Below are 18,602 nucleotides of genomic sequence, written 5' to 3' on the forward strand. Positions count from 1 at the left end.
TTTTTGGATATTAATGTCTGGAAGAGCAAGTGACAAAAATCTATCATTCCGTAGGGTTCTTTCTTCACATTCTTAATTGTTTCATTTGCTGCGCAGAAGTTTTTTAGTTGAACTTACTGATTTTTATTTTACTTCTTGAGCTTTTGGAATCTTGTTAAGGGAGTCGGTTCCTCAGCTGACATGTTGGAGTGCTGGCCTACGTTTTCTTGAAGCAATTGTAGAGTTTCTGGTCTTGTTTCTAGGTCTTTGATCCACTTTGTGTTGACTTTGTGCAGGGTGAGAGATGGGGTTCAAATTTCATTCTTTACATATGGATATCTAGTTTTCACAGCATTTCATGTTATAAAGGTTGTCTTTCCTCCAGCATATATTTTTGGCATCCTTGTCTCATATCAGATAACTGTATTTATGTCGGTGTTTCTGTGTCTTCTGTTCTTTTCCACTGGTCTATTCCACCAAAGCCAATACCATTTGTTGGTATAATTTGAGGTCCATTGTTGTGATGCCTACAGCATTGCTCTTTTTCCTCAGGATTGCTATTGTGAGTTTCTTATTTTTCCAAATGAATTTTAGAACTCTTTTTTACTAGTTCTGTGAAGAATGCCATTGGAATTTTGATGGGGATTGCATTGAATGTGTGTAACACTTTTGGTAGCATGGCTATTTTGACAACGTTAATTCTACTTCTCCAAGAACATGGGAGGTTTTTCCATCTTCTAAGCTCTTCTTTAATTTCTTTATTCAGTGTTGAATACTTTTTAAGAGCTAAAGGAAGATATAATTTAGGTTATTGTTAAAGAAATTATAATATTTTGAATCAGTAATTTCATCAGCAAATATTATCATTAAAACATTTTTCTTATGTCTTATGATTGTAATGCTTCTTCCCCTTTTTTCTTTCAACAGAAAAAATACAGAAAGGGGTTTATTGATATTTCAAAAATCAAATGTGTGGAAATTGTGAAGAACGAAGATGGTGTCATTCCCTGTCAAAATAAGTATCCATTTCAGGTGAGCTGGCATATTTTTGCAACAGTGTGACTCTGGACTTTCTGTCACCATCTTTCCTATTTGTCACTGGTTTGGTGACTGATTTTTAGGTTCACTTACCACTTTAATAGCAATTGCTTTTCTTCATGGACTACTCAAATCATTGTTGAAACTTGATCTTCTTGTTTTGATTGTTATGTTCTGCCAGTGGTCGTGAGTCTCTCAACCCCAGGTCTTATCTATTAGTGTTCAGATTTATCACTGGGGCTGAACAAAGTATAATGAAATTTTCTCTATGAATTTGACAAACTGGGAAGTGATAAGAGTCGCTCATTTCAATCAGAAATGAGATGCAAAGTCTGTTTGTGGTGGAAAACAGAGTATTAGCATTATATGTTAATTGAATGGTATTTTTAAGGGATACTCATATATTTCATTTTTTCTCCTTACAATGATCCTGAACACAAAGGAGGTAAATATCATACTCTTCTTGCTTATGACTGAAGAAAATAAGGCTCTGAGATGTTAAATGACTCATCCAGGGTCACTTTGTGAATTAAAAACAACCATGTACACACACTCACATCTTCCTGCTCCCAAGCAGGATGGGTACCAGTCCTAGGCCACTCCACGGGCATGGCAGGATCTTGGGGCACATGTGCCCTGAGAATTCAGGAGTTGGACCCTGATGTTCTAGAGCCTACTGCAGACAGCACAGGACGCTGTCCAGCACCTGATGGATCCCTTCTCTGGTTGAGACCATTTCCATGCCTTCCTTTGAGCAATGTACATCTGTCATGGAAGTCATCTTTTGTCCATGGCTATGGTCTCACCATGACTGAGGGCCAAACTGCAAAAGTCTCTTTCAAGATGATATTGCAGTGGAATTTTGGTTGCTTTAAAAAAAAAATGTTATTTTTGGTACTGGGGATTGAACTCAGGGCACTCTGCCACTGAGCCACTCCCCTAACCCTATTTTGTATCTTATTTAGAGACAGGGTCTCACTGAGTTGCTTGTGCTTCACTGTTGCGGAGGCTGACTTTGAACTTGTGATCCTCTTGCCTCAGCCTCCTAAGCTACTGGGATTACAGGTGTGTGCCCCTGCACCTGGCTACATTTTGTTTTTTAAGAGTTTTTTGAAAACATTTTCCAATTTGGGGAATCAATATCACCTGGATGCAGTGGGCTAAAACATGCAAGCTTTAAAACTGCATCTGAATTATTTTCCACTAACAACACAAAAAGAGAAAGGGCTACATTTACATTTTACCCTTCCTCATTTTATATCTGCTGTTTTCTCCGAGTGAAGAGCTTGGAGAGTTAGGTGCTGAAGGAGGTGACACTGAAGCCACACTGCCTGATTTGCCACTTACTGCCTCTGTGACCTTCTGTGAGTCACTTTACCTTTCTATATCTGTTTCCTGTTCTAAGTGAAAATACTAATAATAGCATTCGCATGCTAGGGTTGTCATGAGGATTAATGGAGATGATATATAAATAGCTGAGACACGTAGTAAGAGCAAGGTGTGAGTTGATTTTATTACTATTGTTATTGGTACTCTCTTCCTACTGCTGCTGTGATTATGACACCTGCCCCCCAGATCTAGAATGAGCCCAGTTTAAATCTTCTTCGTGGTAAATATGCTGAATGCATCTATCATGGTGTGTTTGTGTAATTTTATTTGAAGTTTGATGAAGAAGCTTTCCTGCCACACTTCTGAGGGCAAGCTGAAGTGGGGAGCAATGGTTCTCATGATTCTGAACTCAGAATTAGGATTTTTCATACTTAGAATATTTCTGAGAGAAAAGAGATCTATTCTGCAAACTTTGGGTTCTTTTAAGAATGATGATTAAAAAAAAAAATAGAACAGGAAAAATAGAACAGTGTTCCATCCCTAAACCATTTTCAGTTGTTGAGATGAATAAATATAAAAGCAGTTCAAAAAAAATCTTAAACATTAATGAAGAAGAGGTAATCTTGAGCTCTGATTATGTAATTTAAACCAACTGGATTTGAAAAGTGAAAGAAATCTTGTTACTTAAGTATAACTAAGGAAGTTTAGATCCTAGTTTCATATCTTGACAGTGAAATTTTCTACCAAGTCTAAATGCCAGGTGGGGAAAAATAAAAAAAGGAGAAGTGGACATTTTCAAAAGACACCAGGAGAAAAAAAGGAAGTTGCTTCCTCTTCAGCATATTCTAGCCCAGGGAAGGGACAGAGGAAACAGGGAGGAAAGCACACCTCCTTTGTGCTTCCTTAGATGAGTAGTTCTAGTGGCTTCTGAGGGTTCCCAGGAGGTGGCATGTCCTTCCTGGATTTTAAACCCAGATCTGTTTGCTACATCTGTGCTGTTTCTCCTGCACAACACTGTCTTTAAACGTCCATTGAAGAAGTGAATAAAGATTTAAATAGGAGGGAGGAGAACGGTCAAGGTACTGGTGTTACTCTAAGTATTTCCTCCCTGTTGAAATGATTTCTGCCCTTCAACAAAGGAAGTTTGCCAAGCTCTTCCTTCCTGACAACCTCTTCTCCTATACAAGACTCACCAGAAGACTTGAGATACCTGAGAAACCTGGCACTCCTTGTCCACCCTGCCACAGAAGCTGTCCACAAGGATGACATACAAGGTGGTCCCAATGTGTGACCTGGGCTTTGCTGAAGGGTGGATGCAGGCCCTTAAATAGCTCTCTATCCTGTCAACCTACCAGAGATGCCAAAATCAGATGCTTATTATTCAGGTTTAGGGTGGTATTTCTAGAAATTTCTTGCACAAATATAAATGCCCCAAGTTAGCGAGGTAATATATCAAGCTAGTTGTAATTATCAGAACTCTTTAAGTTTGGATTAACTTTACTTGCATTAGCTGGTCTTTTTTAAAAAAATTTTTTAGTTGTCGAACATAATACCTTTATTTAATTTATTTATTTTTACCTGGTGCTGAGGATTGAACCCAGTGCCTTACACGTGCTAGGCAAACCCTCTACTACTGAGTTACAGCCCCAGCCCAGATTAGCTGGTCTTTAATAAACTTTAACAAGGTTACAGAGCTCACAGTACTGACACAAGCCCAGTTTTGTGGAGAAGTTAGTCTGCATGGAGCCCAGAAAGATTTTAGGAGGGAAATAATCAAGGGACTGCATGAAGGTGTTTGGGAGAAAACATATGGATAAGAAAAACCTTTGGGAGTGTGTAAGTCAGTATTTTGCTGCTGTGACCCAAATGCCTGATGAGAACAACTTAGAGGAGGAAAAGTTTACTTTGGCTCGCAGTTTGAGAAGTCACAGTCCGTGTTGACCAGCTCATTGCTCTGGCCCTGAAATGAGGCAGAGCACTGTGGCAGAAGGTCATGGCTTGGGAAAGCTACTCACCTCACAGCAGCTGGGAAGCAGAGGTGGGAGAGAGAGAAAGGGAGTGAAGAGGAGAGGACAGGACTGGAGAGGAGAGCAGAGACTGGGAAGAAGATAAAACCTTCCAGGGTTTGTCCCCAGTGACCTACTTCCTCCAGCTGGGTCCCACCTCTCGGTAGTCCATCCAACCATCAGGTGGATTAATCCATTGGTGAGGACAGAGCCTTAATGATCCAATCATCGCCTAAAAGCCCACCTCTGAACTTTGATGTATTGGAGACCATCTCTTTCAACACATGAGCTTTGGGGAACATTCCAGATTGAAACCACAATAGGGAGTTAGATCCTATTCTTATGACTTAACCTCAGGCACTTTGCTTTACTCATCTGGGAAATGAAAATTCTAACACTAATAAAGACTTTACCTAGGGTATGTGAAGTGCTTAGCCTCACGTAGTGATCAGTACAGTGAGTCATAATAAAATACATTATTCTTATAATATCCCAAGAGTTTCTGGAAGGTCTAAAGCTCTTGTGCTTCTTTCCAGACATGTGAGTGAGAATTCAGAATGATTTTCCTGGTACATTTTAACCTCATTATTTTGTATAGTCAGTTGCCTGGACAAATCTGGGTTAGGTGTGAACAACATGTGGCAAATAAGGAAACATCTCTCCATGAACCTCCCTTTGCACTTTATCTTTCTGTTTTCATTTCTCGCATTCATTATCTAATTTTTTTTTCTTTTCTTTTTTTCCTTTTTATGGTACTGGGGATTGAATCCTGGATGCTTTACTGCTGAGCTACATCCCCTCTCACTTTTTGTCTTTTATTTTGAGATAAGGTCTTGCTAAATTGCTGAGACTAAATCCCAGTCACTGGGATTACGGGCGTGCACCATGGTGGCCTGCTTATATTCTGCCTTGTAATAAGGTTTTTCTACATGTGTCTTGGAAATCGACTTCATGTTTGATTAATTTTTGTGTCTTAATCATACCAAAGAATGTTGCATATTTATGTGCTATCCGAGTGCATTAATTTCACTAAGATGAATGAGAAGGACCATTTTAATGATATGGTCCTCATGTTTGCTGACCAGGGTCAGGAACAGCCATTTATCAATGAGAGATCAGTTTGTTTTCTAATTCAGTGGATGTCGATGTGGTGAAAGGAAGGTTCTAGCCTTGTATTCCTTTGGGGTCAGTCAGGGTATTTCAGCTTTGTGATTGACCATTAGGGGTAAAGTGACAAAATTCCTGAATTGATTTCCAGGCTTATTATTATTGATATAAAAAATGTAAAAAGAAGACTAATTGGGGCTGGGGTTATGGGTCGGTGGTAGAGTACTTGCCTAGCATGTGTGAGGCACTGGGTTTGATTCTCAGCCCTGCATATAAGTAAATAAAAATAAAGGTCCATCAAAACTAAAGAATTATGATGAATGGATAAAGAAACTGTGGCATATATATACAATGGAATATTACTCTGCAATGAAGAATGATAAAATTATGGCATTTAAAGGCAAATGGATGAAATTGGAGAATATCATGCTAAGTGAGATAAGCCAATCTCAAAAAACTAAAGGACGAATGATCTCGCTGATAAGCGGATGAGGACATATAATGGGGGGTGGGAGGGGTTAGCATTAGGTTTAGGGTTAAGTTTAGAGTTAGGGATAAGGAGAGCGGTAAGAATGAAGGAAAGAAGGACTGTATAGAGGGGAAAGAGGGGTGGGAGAGGTGTGGGGGAGGACAAAAAAAATAATCAAACATCATTGCCCTATGTAAACGTATGATTACACAAATGGTATGCCTTGACTCTATGTACAAATAGAGAAACAACATGTATCCCATTTGTATACAATAAAAAAAAACTAAAGAATTATTAAAATATAAAAAATTATTTTAAAAAATAAAGAGATTAATTGCCAGACAGGGGCTACCTCTGAAAGAGATGTTAGTGTTAAAAGCTTGACAGTTGGAGTCAAAATCCTGGCTCTCTGCATTACCAGCCAATTTATGATGGGCAGGTTAGGTGGCACACATTAGGAGACACCATTTGCAGTGCCTCCTGAAGTTGTTTGGGGGCAGAGAGTCTGTAGATAACCATTTTTTCCTCTTCTGTAAGTGGGAATACTTTGATGGGAGAACAAATTGAGTTAGAATCTATAGAGCATCTCGCCAAGAGCTGGGACAGTCAGTGTTAATCAAGTTGGATACCACATTTTTTTTTCTGATATTTGTCTATTTATTTTTATTTAAAATTTTTTTCATATGTTTTTTGGGGTAATAATGTCTGTCTCATTCTGCTGTTCTTCCTATCTCCAACACCCCCACCCATCCTCTCACTTCCCTCTGCGTAATCCAAAGTTCCTTCATTCTTCCCTGCCCACCCCCCACTATGGATCAGCATCCCATTATCAGAGAAAACATTCAACCTTTGGCTTTTTGGGATTGACTTATTTCACTTAGCATGATATTCTCCAGTTCCATCCATTTACCTGCAAATGCCATAATTTCATTCTTCTTTAAGGCTGAGTAATATTCCATTGTATATATGTATCACAGTTTCTCCATTCATCTGTTGAAGGGCATCTAGCTTGGTTCCATAGTTTAGCTGTTGTGAATCAAGCTGCCGTAAATATTTATGTGGCTGCATTACTGTAGTATGCTGATCTTAATTCCTTTAGGTGACCAAGGAGTGGGATAGCTGGGTCAAATAGTGAGGATACCACAATTTTTGATAGTGGCAGAAGGAAACTGTAGGAGAGAAGCTGAAGGAGTAGTCTGCTTATCTAAAATATTATGTAGAAAAATTTTGGTTTAGAATAATCCTGTTCCGACCCACGACGACGGCGGGAGCTGGCGGCGCTGCGGGTCGGCAGTCGCGGTGCACCAGGCGGGCTCAGCGGCCTCGGGCGCCCGGCGTTGCTGAGCCGCAGGCCCCAGTGCGTGCAGCTGGCAGAGCTGCAGCGGAGGCAAATGAAGATAAAACAATATCCACCAACCTAAAATACCTTTCCCTGGGAATTTTGGTCTTTCAGACTACCAGTTTGGTTCTAACAATGCGTTATTCTAGGACTTTAAAAGAGGAAGGACCTCGTTATCTGTCTTCTACAGCAGTGGTTGTTGCTGAACTTTTGAAGATAATGGCCTGCCTTTTATTAGTCTACAAAGACAGAAGTAGAATGTAGTCTAAGAGCACTGAATCGAGTACTGCATGATGAAATTCTTAATAAACCTATGGAAACACTTAAACTTGCTATTCCATCAGGGATATATACTCTTCAGAATAATTTACTCTATGTGGCACTATCAAATCTAGATGCAGCTACTTACCAGGTCACATATCAGTTGAAAATTCTTACAACAGCATTATTTTCTGTGTCTATGCTTAGTAAAAAATTAGGTGTATACCAATGGCTCTCTTTAGTAATTCTGATGACAGGAGTTGCTTTTGTACAGTGGCCCTCAGATTCTCAAGAGATTGATTCTAAGGAACTTTCAGCTGGCTCTCAATTTGTAGGCCTCATGGCAGTTCTTACAGCATGTTTTTCAAGTGGCTTTGCTGGAGTTTATTTTGAGAAAATCTTAAAAGAAACAAAACAATCAGTGTGGATAAGAAACATTAGCTTGGTTTCTTTGGGAGCATATTTGGATTAATAGGTGTTTACATTTATGATGGAGAACTGGTATCAAAGAATGGATTTTTTCAGGGATATAACCAACTGACCTGGATAGTAGTTGTTCTTCAGGCACTTGGAGGCCTTGTTATAGCTGCTGTTATTAAGTAAGCGAATAATATTTTAAAAGGATTTGCAACCTCTTTATCCATAATATTATCAACATTGATATCCTATTTTTGGCTACAAGATTTTGTGCCAACCAGTGTCTTTTTCCTTGGAGCCATCCTTGTAATAGCAGCTACTTTCTTATATGGTTATGATCCCAAACCTGCAGGAAATCCCATTAAAGCATAGTTAGAAACTTTCTTTAACTGGTTTCTCATGGTGGTGCACTAGAATCTCGACGTTAATCTTGCACAGAGGACTTCTACAGATTCTGTGAAGATATCATCATGCTGAATCTAATCATATTGTTCTAGTGGTTTGAAAATATACAGACTTAGAGATAAAATGTTTGTACTGTATATGTAGCAAAACATTACACCTAGAAATCAAAACTTGAAAGTATTTCCAGGGTTTAGAATTAGAGAGAATATTGGAGGAAACTTGAAATCTAATTTAATTTTAAAAAGAGTTTACCTTTTTGATTGCTGCAGAAATGTCCTATGCACTCTTTGCAAGAGCACACAAATGCAGATATCAATTTTTTGCAAATTAGATCTATTTACTCTTATGAAATGTTTTTTCTTATTCTTTTTGTACAGAAATATCAAATTACATGGAATAGTCAAAGTTTGAAAACTATAATTACCTATAAAGCTGTGAAATATAAAAATATGATTTGAAAATTTTTTCACATATCTGAGATTTTTATATTTGTATAAAAGATTACTAAACAAAAGATTGCAAAATGTTACTTGTTTAATTACAAAATTTGATAAGGTAATATTATGGGTCTGATTTGTCAGAGAATAAAATTCATATTTAAATGTAATGTAAAGAGACATCTATTTCTCCATATAAATTCTAAGATCTTTTAGTGCTTTGAGACAGCTGGATGTAATCCAGTTGTTCCTGTGCTAGATAGTAGCCAGTGACTTTACTCTAATGGAGTTTTACCCTTGATCTCTTAATGCATATCTTTTCTGTAAATCAGATAAATTCTTAATATTACTTTAAATTTTTGTGTTGTTACTGAAAATTTAAAATGTAACTTAAGTGGATTAAATAGTGATTTAATAATTAAAAAAAAGAATAATCCTGTTTCATCAAATTTACCTAAGAATCTTTACTTAATTAAATTGAAATAAATACTGAGATTTAATGAAACATCTTGACCTATGCATTTTTTCTTCTATAAAAAATAAGTCTTTTGCAAAATGTGTGCCCCATTTGTTGTAGAAATAAATAAATAAATAAATGTGCTTTTATGAGAAAGGAATCCAGGTTTTTTGGATTTGAAGTAAATGACTTATTTTTATTTTATTTTATTATTTTAATTTTTGACCCAGGGTCTTACTAAGTTTCTGGGGCTGGCTTTGAACTTGCAATCCTTCTACCTCAGCCTCCCAAGCCACTGAAGTGAATATTTTATTCTGTCACTTGAGCTCATGGTTCCAAGGACTCTGACAGACAGGAGGGCTGTGTCTAAATATTTATCACTGATTTCATCTTTTGTTTTATTTTAGGTTGTTCATGATGCTAACACACTTTACATTTTTGCACCTAGTGCACAAAGCAGGGACCGATGGGTGAAGAAGTTAAAAGAAGGTAAAACCCATGTAATGAAATATTAATCTGTGCATAATTTTAGAACATGTCATTATGATTAAAACAGAGATACAGCCAATATATTTTGCAATTCTAATCTTTTAACCAACACTACATGTTTCTCCAAGGACAGTCAGTTATAATAAGTAATAATCAGCATATGGAAGATAACTCCCCTTTTAAAAATCTGATTCTTTCTAGTGGTAGAGAGTTTCTAAGGAAAGCATGCTTCCATTTAGTGTGTGATATTTAATATGTGATGTATTTGAAGGTGATAAAGAATGGGCTTTTATGATAACAGGATTTAGTATTTTCTTTTTTTTTTTTTGGTGGTACTGGGGATCGAACCCAGGGCCTTGCCTTGTAAGGCAAGCACTCTACCGACTGAGCTATCTCCCCAGCCCGGATTTAGTATTTTCTAAGAAGTGCCTCATGTAGCCGATATTTAGTGTGGTTGGATTGACATACACACCAGGTGTTTAAATGAGTGTATTGTCCTCACCACTTGTCCTTGGGAGTAAAATGGTTGTGGGCTGACTTTTGCATTTATCCATCATGGAGTAGCAACTGTCACTTCTCACAAAGGTGTGTCATCCAAAAAAATTTTTTAAAAAGTGAAAGAGAATCCTTTGGCTTTTCTGAATGCTAGGTCACATGACATTATGAGAGTGTTCTCGTAAACAACTTGGTATCCAAGGAATGATTGACGGTGTTACTTAGCAAACATTCTGTAGTCTGTTTTATTTCACTGATCATTAATGTGTCTGTGAATTACAGAAATAAAGAACAACAATGACATTATGATTAAATATCATCCAAAATTCTGGGCAGATGGAAGTTACCAGTGTTGCAGACAAACTGAAAAACTCGCACCTGGATGTGAAAAATACAATCTTTTTGAGAGTAGTAAGTATTTGTTTTACTCTGTAATTTTATTGTGCTTAAAATGGACACATCATTGGTAGGGTGGCATGAATTTGATTTTGATTAAGTTTAGCACACTTTCTAGAAAATGGAAATGTAGTTAGGTGTGTTAAGAGTAATTAGAATAATGTGTTTAGCTAGCAGTGGGACCCTGTCATGGAATTAAAATCAAAGGTCTCTTCTGGGGACCTTTTATCACAACATTGAAGGCTACAATCTGTTAGTCATGAGCCTTATATGTTACCATCAACAGCTTTTCTTTATTAATGTTTATGTATTGTCAGCAAATAAACTCTTCCCAGATGTTTTGCTAGAAACCTCATATAGCAGTGCATCTGCAATCTGAGTTAGTATCATTCTCATTTTGAGAATGGATTTTAGGTATGGATTTTGAGGTATGGATTTTAGTAGTGGCTTCACAATCTGTCAGAATAATTAGGTGTCATAATGCTACTAACTTGTAAATGTTCAGATGAATAAAAATGTCTAGGAATCTTGACACCTAAGACCCTTATAAATCCTGAAAATGAGAGGCCTTTAGTCATAAGTTAAAAATAGAGACTCAAATTTGCTAGTATTATAGGGCAGTGGGTATCCATGCTTCTGTTTTACTGCCGGCACCATACATGGTTCTTGCCATATCAATCAGAACCCATCAAGCTATAAGCAGAATGGCCATTTGGCAGGGATACTGGCTTATGCAGGAAGGTTGGCCCTTGATTCTGTAAGTCCCTCCACCTGACATCAGGTATCCTGGGGTACCCTGACATTAATTTAGCACATTAAAGAGAAGGCTCAAGTTTCTAAGTCTGTTATTATTCCCTAATTTTTCAATTCTTAGGGTTTAGTATTAGTTAGTGCACAGCGTGAGCTGCTGTTAAAATAAAAAAAAATCAATAAATAGGGTGGCATCAAGCTAAAAAGCTTCTTCATAGCAAAAGAATCAATCAAGAATGTGACAAGAGAGCCTACAGAATGGGAGAAAATCTTTGACACCTGCACTTCAGATATAGCATTTATTTCCAGAATATACAAAAAACTCAAAAAGCTTAACACCAAAAAAACCAAATAACCCAGTCAACAAATGGGCAAGGGGACTGAACAGACCCTTCTCAAAAGAAGAAATATGACTAATCAACAAATATATGAAAAAATGTTCAACCTCTCTAGCAATTAGAGAAATACAAATTAAAACTACACTGAGATTCCATCTCTTGACAGTCAGAATGGCAATTATCAAGAATACAAGTAACAACAAATGTTGGTGAGGATGTGGGGGAAAAGGCACACTCATACATTGCTAGTGGAACTGCAAATTGGTGCAACCACCCTGGAAAGCAGTATGGAGAGTCCTCAAAAAACTAGGAATGGAATCACCGTTTAACCCAGTTATTCCACTCCTTGGCTATATCCATACACTTAAAAAAATTTTTTTTTAGTTGTAGGTGGATACAATAACCTTATTTTATTTATTTTTATGTGGTGCTGAGGATTGAACCCAGGGCCTTACATAAGTTAGGCGAGCACTCTACCACAGAGTCACCCCCAGCCCCTATATCCATACACTTAAACTCAGCATACTATAGTGACACAGCCACATCAATGTTTATAGGAGCACAATTCACAGTAACTAAGCTATGGAACTAACCTAGGTGCCCTTCAATGGATGAACGAATAAAGAAATTATGGTATCTATACACAATGGGATATTACTCAGCCATAAAGAATGACTATGTAACATTTGCCAGTAAATGGATGGAACTGGAGACTATCATGCTAAGTGAAATAAGCCAATCCCCCAAAACCAAATGTTGAATGTTTTTGCTGATATGTGAAAGCTAAACCACAGTAAAGTGCAGGGGAGGGGAGTAAGAGAAATTGAGTAGATTAGAAAAAGGGGAACGAAAAGAAGGGAGTAGGGGATTGGAAAGACAGTAGAATAAATCTAACATAATTTTCCTGTGTACACAATATGAACATACGTAAGTGAATCCCACCATTGGGCCCACCCACAAGAATGGTGTCCTTCTTAGAAAAGATACATTCCATGCTTGTATAATTTTATCAAAATGGATTCTATTTTCATGTACAACTAAGAAGAACCAATTTAAAAAGAGAGGGAGAGAGAGAGAGAGAGGGAGAGAGAGAGAGACCTGAAAATTGCAGTGACTTAAACTAGAAGTTTTTCTCAGTTTCAGGTAATGATCCCAAGGTAGGTGGCTGGCCCAGAGCTGGTAGGTGGTTCTGCAGATAGTTCCTGAGGTTTCTCTAGCTCTAGTGCTCTCTCTTTTCCTGGTATCAGAAATGAGTAAAGGGGCCAAGGATACCTGTGGGAAGACCTACCTGTAAGGGACCAGATCTAAAAACAGCATACCCCATTTAATGCCCTCAGAGCCCTTTGATTAGAATTTCATCCCATCCGTGTGACTGGATAGTAAGGTACCAGCAGAACTCTGGCAGAGGAAGGGACAGACTGCCAGACCTTCTTAATTTCACCTTGTCATTACAATGCTCCCCCTTATCCACACGGATATGTCCCAAGACCCCAGATGGATGCTTGAAATCATGAATAGTATCAAACCCTATATATGCTATGATTTTTTTCCTATACATACATACTTGGGTTAAAGTTTAATTTATAGGTTAGTCATAGAGGTCAGCAACAACTACAATAAAATCGAACAGTTAGAACAATTTAGTCCAATCAAGTTATGTAAATGTGGTCTCTCTCACATACACAGTATCTTATTGGATTGTGGATCCTAGGAACCTCAGCATACAGGTTTTTCCTTACAACTCAAAGAAGGTTCAGCATTTTTCAAAGGAAGCACTTCATGGCCTCTCTTTGGCATATCCAGAGTGCCAGCATCACTGCTCTGGCACTTTGAGGACATTACTAAGTAAAGTAAGGGTTAGTTGAGCACAAGCACCATGACATCACCACAGCCAATCTGAAAATGGAGACCACTAAGTGACTAATGGGGCTGGGAGCGCATGCAGCGTGGATGTGCCGGACAAAGGGGTGATTCATGTCCTGGGAGGGACTAAGTGGGGACTGAGATTTTATCACACTCCTCAGAGAAATGTGCCACTTAAAACTTTAATGAGTTTTTTTTCTCTGGAATTTTCCATTTAATATTCCATATTGTGGGCGACTTGGAATAACTGACACTGTGGAAAGTGAAACCGTGGATATGGGGAGCTACTGTAATTCAGTTTATTTTTCGATTCGATAAGAATTATGGAAAACCCAGTTTAGCAGTGGTGGAGATAAGGAGGCAGAGACACTGGCTGTGCCCATGGAATCAGGCAGAGTGGGTCCCTTGCCTGTGTGTTCTGTTTTCTGTAAAACCCCAGTGTCTTTATCTAGCGTTGCTACACAGTATTTTGACCTACTTTTGTTGTTGGCATTCTCAGGTGTAAGAAAAGCACTGCCTCTAGCCCCCCAAATGAAAAAGGTAGGTGGACTCTCACCTTGGGCAGTTGTCTCAATTTTCAACCTTATGTCTTTATGTTTTGGAGGGATTTGCAATTTATTAATTATGTTTAGTGTGAATAAAAATATTAAAATGAATATTAAAAATAAAAATGAATTTTAAAATATTAAAATGAATAAAAATATTCCTTTTCATGATGTGGTTTTGCCCCCAGGACCATCTTTGAAGCAGATATGCTGTGACTTATTTGAATCGTCCTTAATGTGAAATAATAGATTTTATCACTGGGGTGGGAGGGGGTCTATTATTATCTGGCATTTCGTCTATAGTTTGACTGAAAGCGTTGTATAAGAAGTGTGGGACTTTAAAGGACTGTTTTCATCTCAGGATCACAATATGACAGTGGGGCGCACGCCTGTAATCCTAGTAACTTGGAGGCTAAGGCAGGAAGATGGAAAGTTCAAGGCCAGCCTCAGCAATTTAGCAAGGTCCTAAGCAATTTAGCGAGACCCTGACTCACAATAAAAAAATTTTAAAAAGTCTGGGCATGTGGCTCAGTGGTTAAGTTTCAATTCCTGGTTTGAAAAAAAAAAAAAAATCGAACCAAAACAAAACAAACAAAATCTCCAAAAAGTAAAACAAAAACCAAAAAAACCCACAATATGACTAGTGAGTGATTTTGGTTATGCATTTGAGGACTGAAATATGCTGGAAAAGCATGGACTTTGGACCCAGTCCAGAACTGAGCTGACGTGAGTCTGATATGAGTGATTTTGGATGGATCATGTAGACCATTGTTGCCTCACTTGTAACATGGGAGTTATAATGCTGTATTTCGTGGAAGCAATATGAAGAATAAATGAGAAAAACTGTGTTAGATCCTAAGCATGTGTTTTGTGCATTGTGGGCATAAAGAAGTGCAAATCTCTTCAAGTGGAAGGAGATCTGTTAACAGACTCCACAGTGGGCTTTCCGCATTGCAGTCCATTTCAGTGGTGGGTCTCTCTTTAGTTTCTCCTGGTTTCTACTCACATATTACCCTTGCCTGTCCCTGGAAAACTATTCCTGACACAGGAAAATTCTTTTAATGCTTCAAGATGGTTTTTGCTCTCTTTCTGTATTCTGAAAACCCATAAGAGGCGTGGTAGCATCTATTGCATCTAACATTGGAAGGTTCTTTGGTTGCTATCAGGTGACCTACTCCATTAGAGGGATCTGCCTTATTCTGCTTTATTCTTTGGTAATGTGTGAATCCTTCAGTGTTTTAGTATTTTGTTTCATTATCAGTTTCAGATAGAAGACTAAACTTTTAAACATTATCTTTTTTGCTCAGAGAAGGCCTCCCCCACCAATTCCTCCTGAAGAAGAAGATAGTAGTGAAGAAATAGTTGTAGCAATGTATGATTTCCAAGCAACAGAAGCACATGATCTCAGATTAGAGAGAGGCCAAGAGTATATCATATTGGAAAAGAATGATGTCCATTGGTGGAAAGCAAGAGATAAATATGGGTAAGCATTCCCTCTCTGGGCATTGCATGCAGTGGGTGGATAGGAGTGAAGTGTTGCATGAAGCTTGTGAGCTCTAACTATCATGTAATGAGGTTGTCTCAATTGGCCATACGTCAAAGGACATGTTATTATTTTGTACTACCACTGCATTCTTAGTGGTCACTTGATCAATGCAAACTGATCAATCACTCTTGGAATAAATTACACTCATCTCTTTCTCATCTACTGTGTTTTATTTGACTATTTTGACCTTAGGAGAAATAGTTTTATTTTGTCCCTCCTGCAGTAGGTAATCTTAGGTCTTTCTAAGTCATTATCTATCATAATTTTCTTAGAATTTCTCTCTGTAATATGCATATGTACATACATATACACACAGCATAATGGAGCCTCTTGTCACTTGAAGTTGTCTTTCTCTCTCCCTTCATCGGAAGGAGAGAGAAACAGGATGGGAGAATATTTATGTATGTGTGTACATACATATATGTGTAACTATAAAATAAATAAATACATATTATATACATATACATGTACACACACACACACACACACACACATACATGCAGGAAATTAAACCACAAGTATTGTCAGTGTGGTGGTATATACCTATAGTCCCAGTGTTAATGAGACGGAGTCAAGAACACTGCTTGAGCCTAGGAGTTCAAGACCAGCCTGGACAACCATAGTGAGACCCTATCTCAAAACAAAAACAACAAAACAGCATTATTTGTACCAGATAATTTAGGATTTAAAGCAGTTCTTTTAACCTTATTGTAAATATCTAGGTAGATATGGTTAAACACAGAGGATGAGTCTCTCTTGGGCTTCATTAAGGGGACTATATCCTATACTTACCTCTGAAATATAATCCATTTACATTATGAACTCCAGTGGATAAGAACAGGGATCTTTTAGTCCTACGAAAGTATACTCTCTTCTACCTGCTCTCACCTCCTTGACCCATCCCTAGTTCCACTTCTCTGTTTCTCAGTTCACTTCTGGGAAAGGCGGTGGCCTCTGGGTCAGGCAGGGTCCTCTCTTCTTCTTATGTCTCAGCACTGCTGGTCATCTGGGTGCTGGTTTGCTGAACGTTATTACCTTTTTGGGAATCTTAACCTTTTGTTTTGTGTTTATAAGAAGTTCCTCCTGCTTCTTTTCACCAGACTTTGTATACGGTTTTTATTCATAATTTTACACAGCTGGAATGTCACTAATCCCAAAACCCAAATCTAAAATGCTTTGTTGATACTCCGAGAGTTTTGGGTTTGGGAGTATTAGGTTCCAGATGACCAGATTAGGGATGCTTAACTGGTACAGTCTATGTATATATTCTGAAATCAAGAAAATTCTGAAATCTGGAATGCTTTTAGTCCCAAGCATTTCAGATAAGAGATATTCAACCTGTATTGGAGAAATTTCCAAACATCTACAAAAATATATAGTAACATCACTTAATGTAAAAAATTACCAACATTTTACCATCTTGATTTACCAATCTTCCTGGTGTGTTTTTCCTAGACTATTAGAGTATGTAGGCCTTCTTAATTCTTGTCTCTTGGGGTGTGATTTAAGAATTTTCCTTTTTTTTTTTTCTTTTTGTGGGGCTGGGAATGGAACCCAGGACCTTATTCACGCTAAGAAATTTGCCTTTTTAAAAAGCAACCTGGTAATTCTTATAGTGCTACTGATGCAGCAGTCAGAGCCTGTCCTTTCTGAATCTATTTTATAAAGACTGTTAAGGTGGGCTGGGGAGATAGCTCAGTTGGTAGAGTGCTTGCCTTGCAAGCACAAGGCCCTGGGTTCGATCCCCAGCACCCCCACCCAAAAAAAAAAAAAGACTGTTAAGGTATTAGAGTGGTGGGTGTCTTTATCTGGAACTTTTGCTTTTGTGAATACTGTAGTTTCTTTTTTCATATTTTTACTTTAATTGTTGATGGACCTTTATTTTATTCATTTATTTACCTGTGGTGCTGAGAATTGAAACTGGTGCCTCACACATGCTAGGCAAGCGCTCTACCACTGAGCCACAACCCCAGCCCTCTAGTTTCTTTAAAACATCCCAAGAACACCTATAAATGTGTAAAAATGAATCCTAGTACAATCATAATGCACCAATAAAAATATGGAGGAAAAAATCCCAAGAAATTGAGAATTCTGAAGAAGCATCATGGAATTTGGGGGAAAGCACTGCGCTTAGTCATAGGTCTAGAGTTCCAGCTATGGTTCAGTTGATGGCTGGCTTTGGGACCTTGGAAAAGTATCTGAATCTTTCTAAGCCTTGCTTTTCCCACTAGTATAGTAATGCTTGCCTGCCTCAGAACTCTTATGGATCAAATGTGGAAGTACTTTGAAATGTTTCAACTGATACAGATATTCTGAATTATTGGCAGTTAGCTTATCTGTCTTATAAACTTTGGGCAATATGCTTTAACTATCTTGGAAAGTCATTTATCTTCCTTTCTTTAAATAACGTCTCAATAAAGTAGTGTATGTTTACCCACAGTGTTTTCCTTATTTCTAGGAGTGAAGGATATATCCCAAGTAATTATGTAACAGGAAAGAAATCAAACAACTTAGATCAATATGAGTGAGTAGACGTTTATTTTATAAATGGGAAAAACCAGAAAATGTTTTCATTTTCTTCATTTTGTAAGACATTTTGAAAGTTGATGGGCATATTTCATAACCTTTAGAATGTGGTGTCAATATATTCTCGTTGTCTGGTGTGGTAAAACACAGAATTAATATCTGTAATGCATTTTTCCTGAAGGTGTGTGAATGGAGTTACACAAGCAGATACAATTGAATTGATTTTAGACAAATTATAGGTTAGCTGTTTTTGAAATACAGATCATTTGTTCATTCAAGATATGGGAATAACATTTCCCAGAATGGTCTTGAAAATGTTTCCTTTTTCTAACTAAAACTTAGGTAATGATTATTGTTTAAAAGAATTTGTTTAAATAGGATATCTGTTTAAATATTATGTTTAAATATGA

The 18,602-nt window shown here is 37.7% G+C and overlaps 1 protein-coding gene and 1 pseudogene across 3 annotated transcripts in view; both read left to right on the top strand.

Annotated features, from left to right (window-relative positions):
• Tec (tec protein tyrosine kinase) overlaps nucleotides 1–18,602 on the top strand; it is a 119,516-nt gene that overhangs the window by 78,128 nt on the left and 22,786 nt on the right. For all 3 annotated transcript variants that reach the window (XM_047566868.1, XM_047566867.1, XM_047566870.1), the window contains exons 4-9: nucleotides 907–1,011; nucleotides 9,652–9,733; nucleotides 10,511–10,639; nucleotides 14,075–14,115; nucleotides 15,428–15,603; nucleotides 18,125–18,190. In XM_047566868.1, the coding sequence (XP_047422824.1) occupies nucleotides 907–1,011; nucleotides 9,652–9,733; nucleotides 10,511–10,639; nucleotides 14,075–14,115; nucleotides 15,428–15,603; nucleotides 18,125–18,190 (599 nt within the window). The remainder of the gene's footprint in view (nucleotides 1–906; nucleotides 1,012–9,651; nucleotides 9,734–10,510; nucleotides 10,640–14,074; nucleotides 14,116–15,427; nucleotides 15,604–18,124; nucleotides 18,191–18,602) is intronic.
• On the top strand, nucleotides 6,360–8,868 carry LOC124994801 (UDP-N-acetylglucosamine transporter-like; annotated as a pseudogene).

This window comes from Sciurus carolinensis, chromosome 10 (assembly GCF_902686445.1).
Source record: "Sciurus carolinensis chromosome 10, mSciCar1.2, whole genome shotgun sequence".
NCBI classification, from domain to species: Eukaryota; Metazoa; Chordata; class Mammalia; order Rodentia; family Sciuridae; genus Sciurus; species Sciurus carolinensis.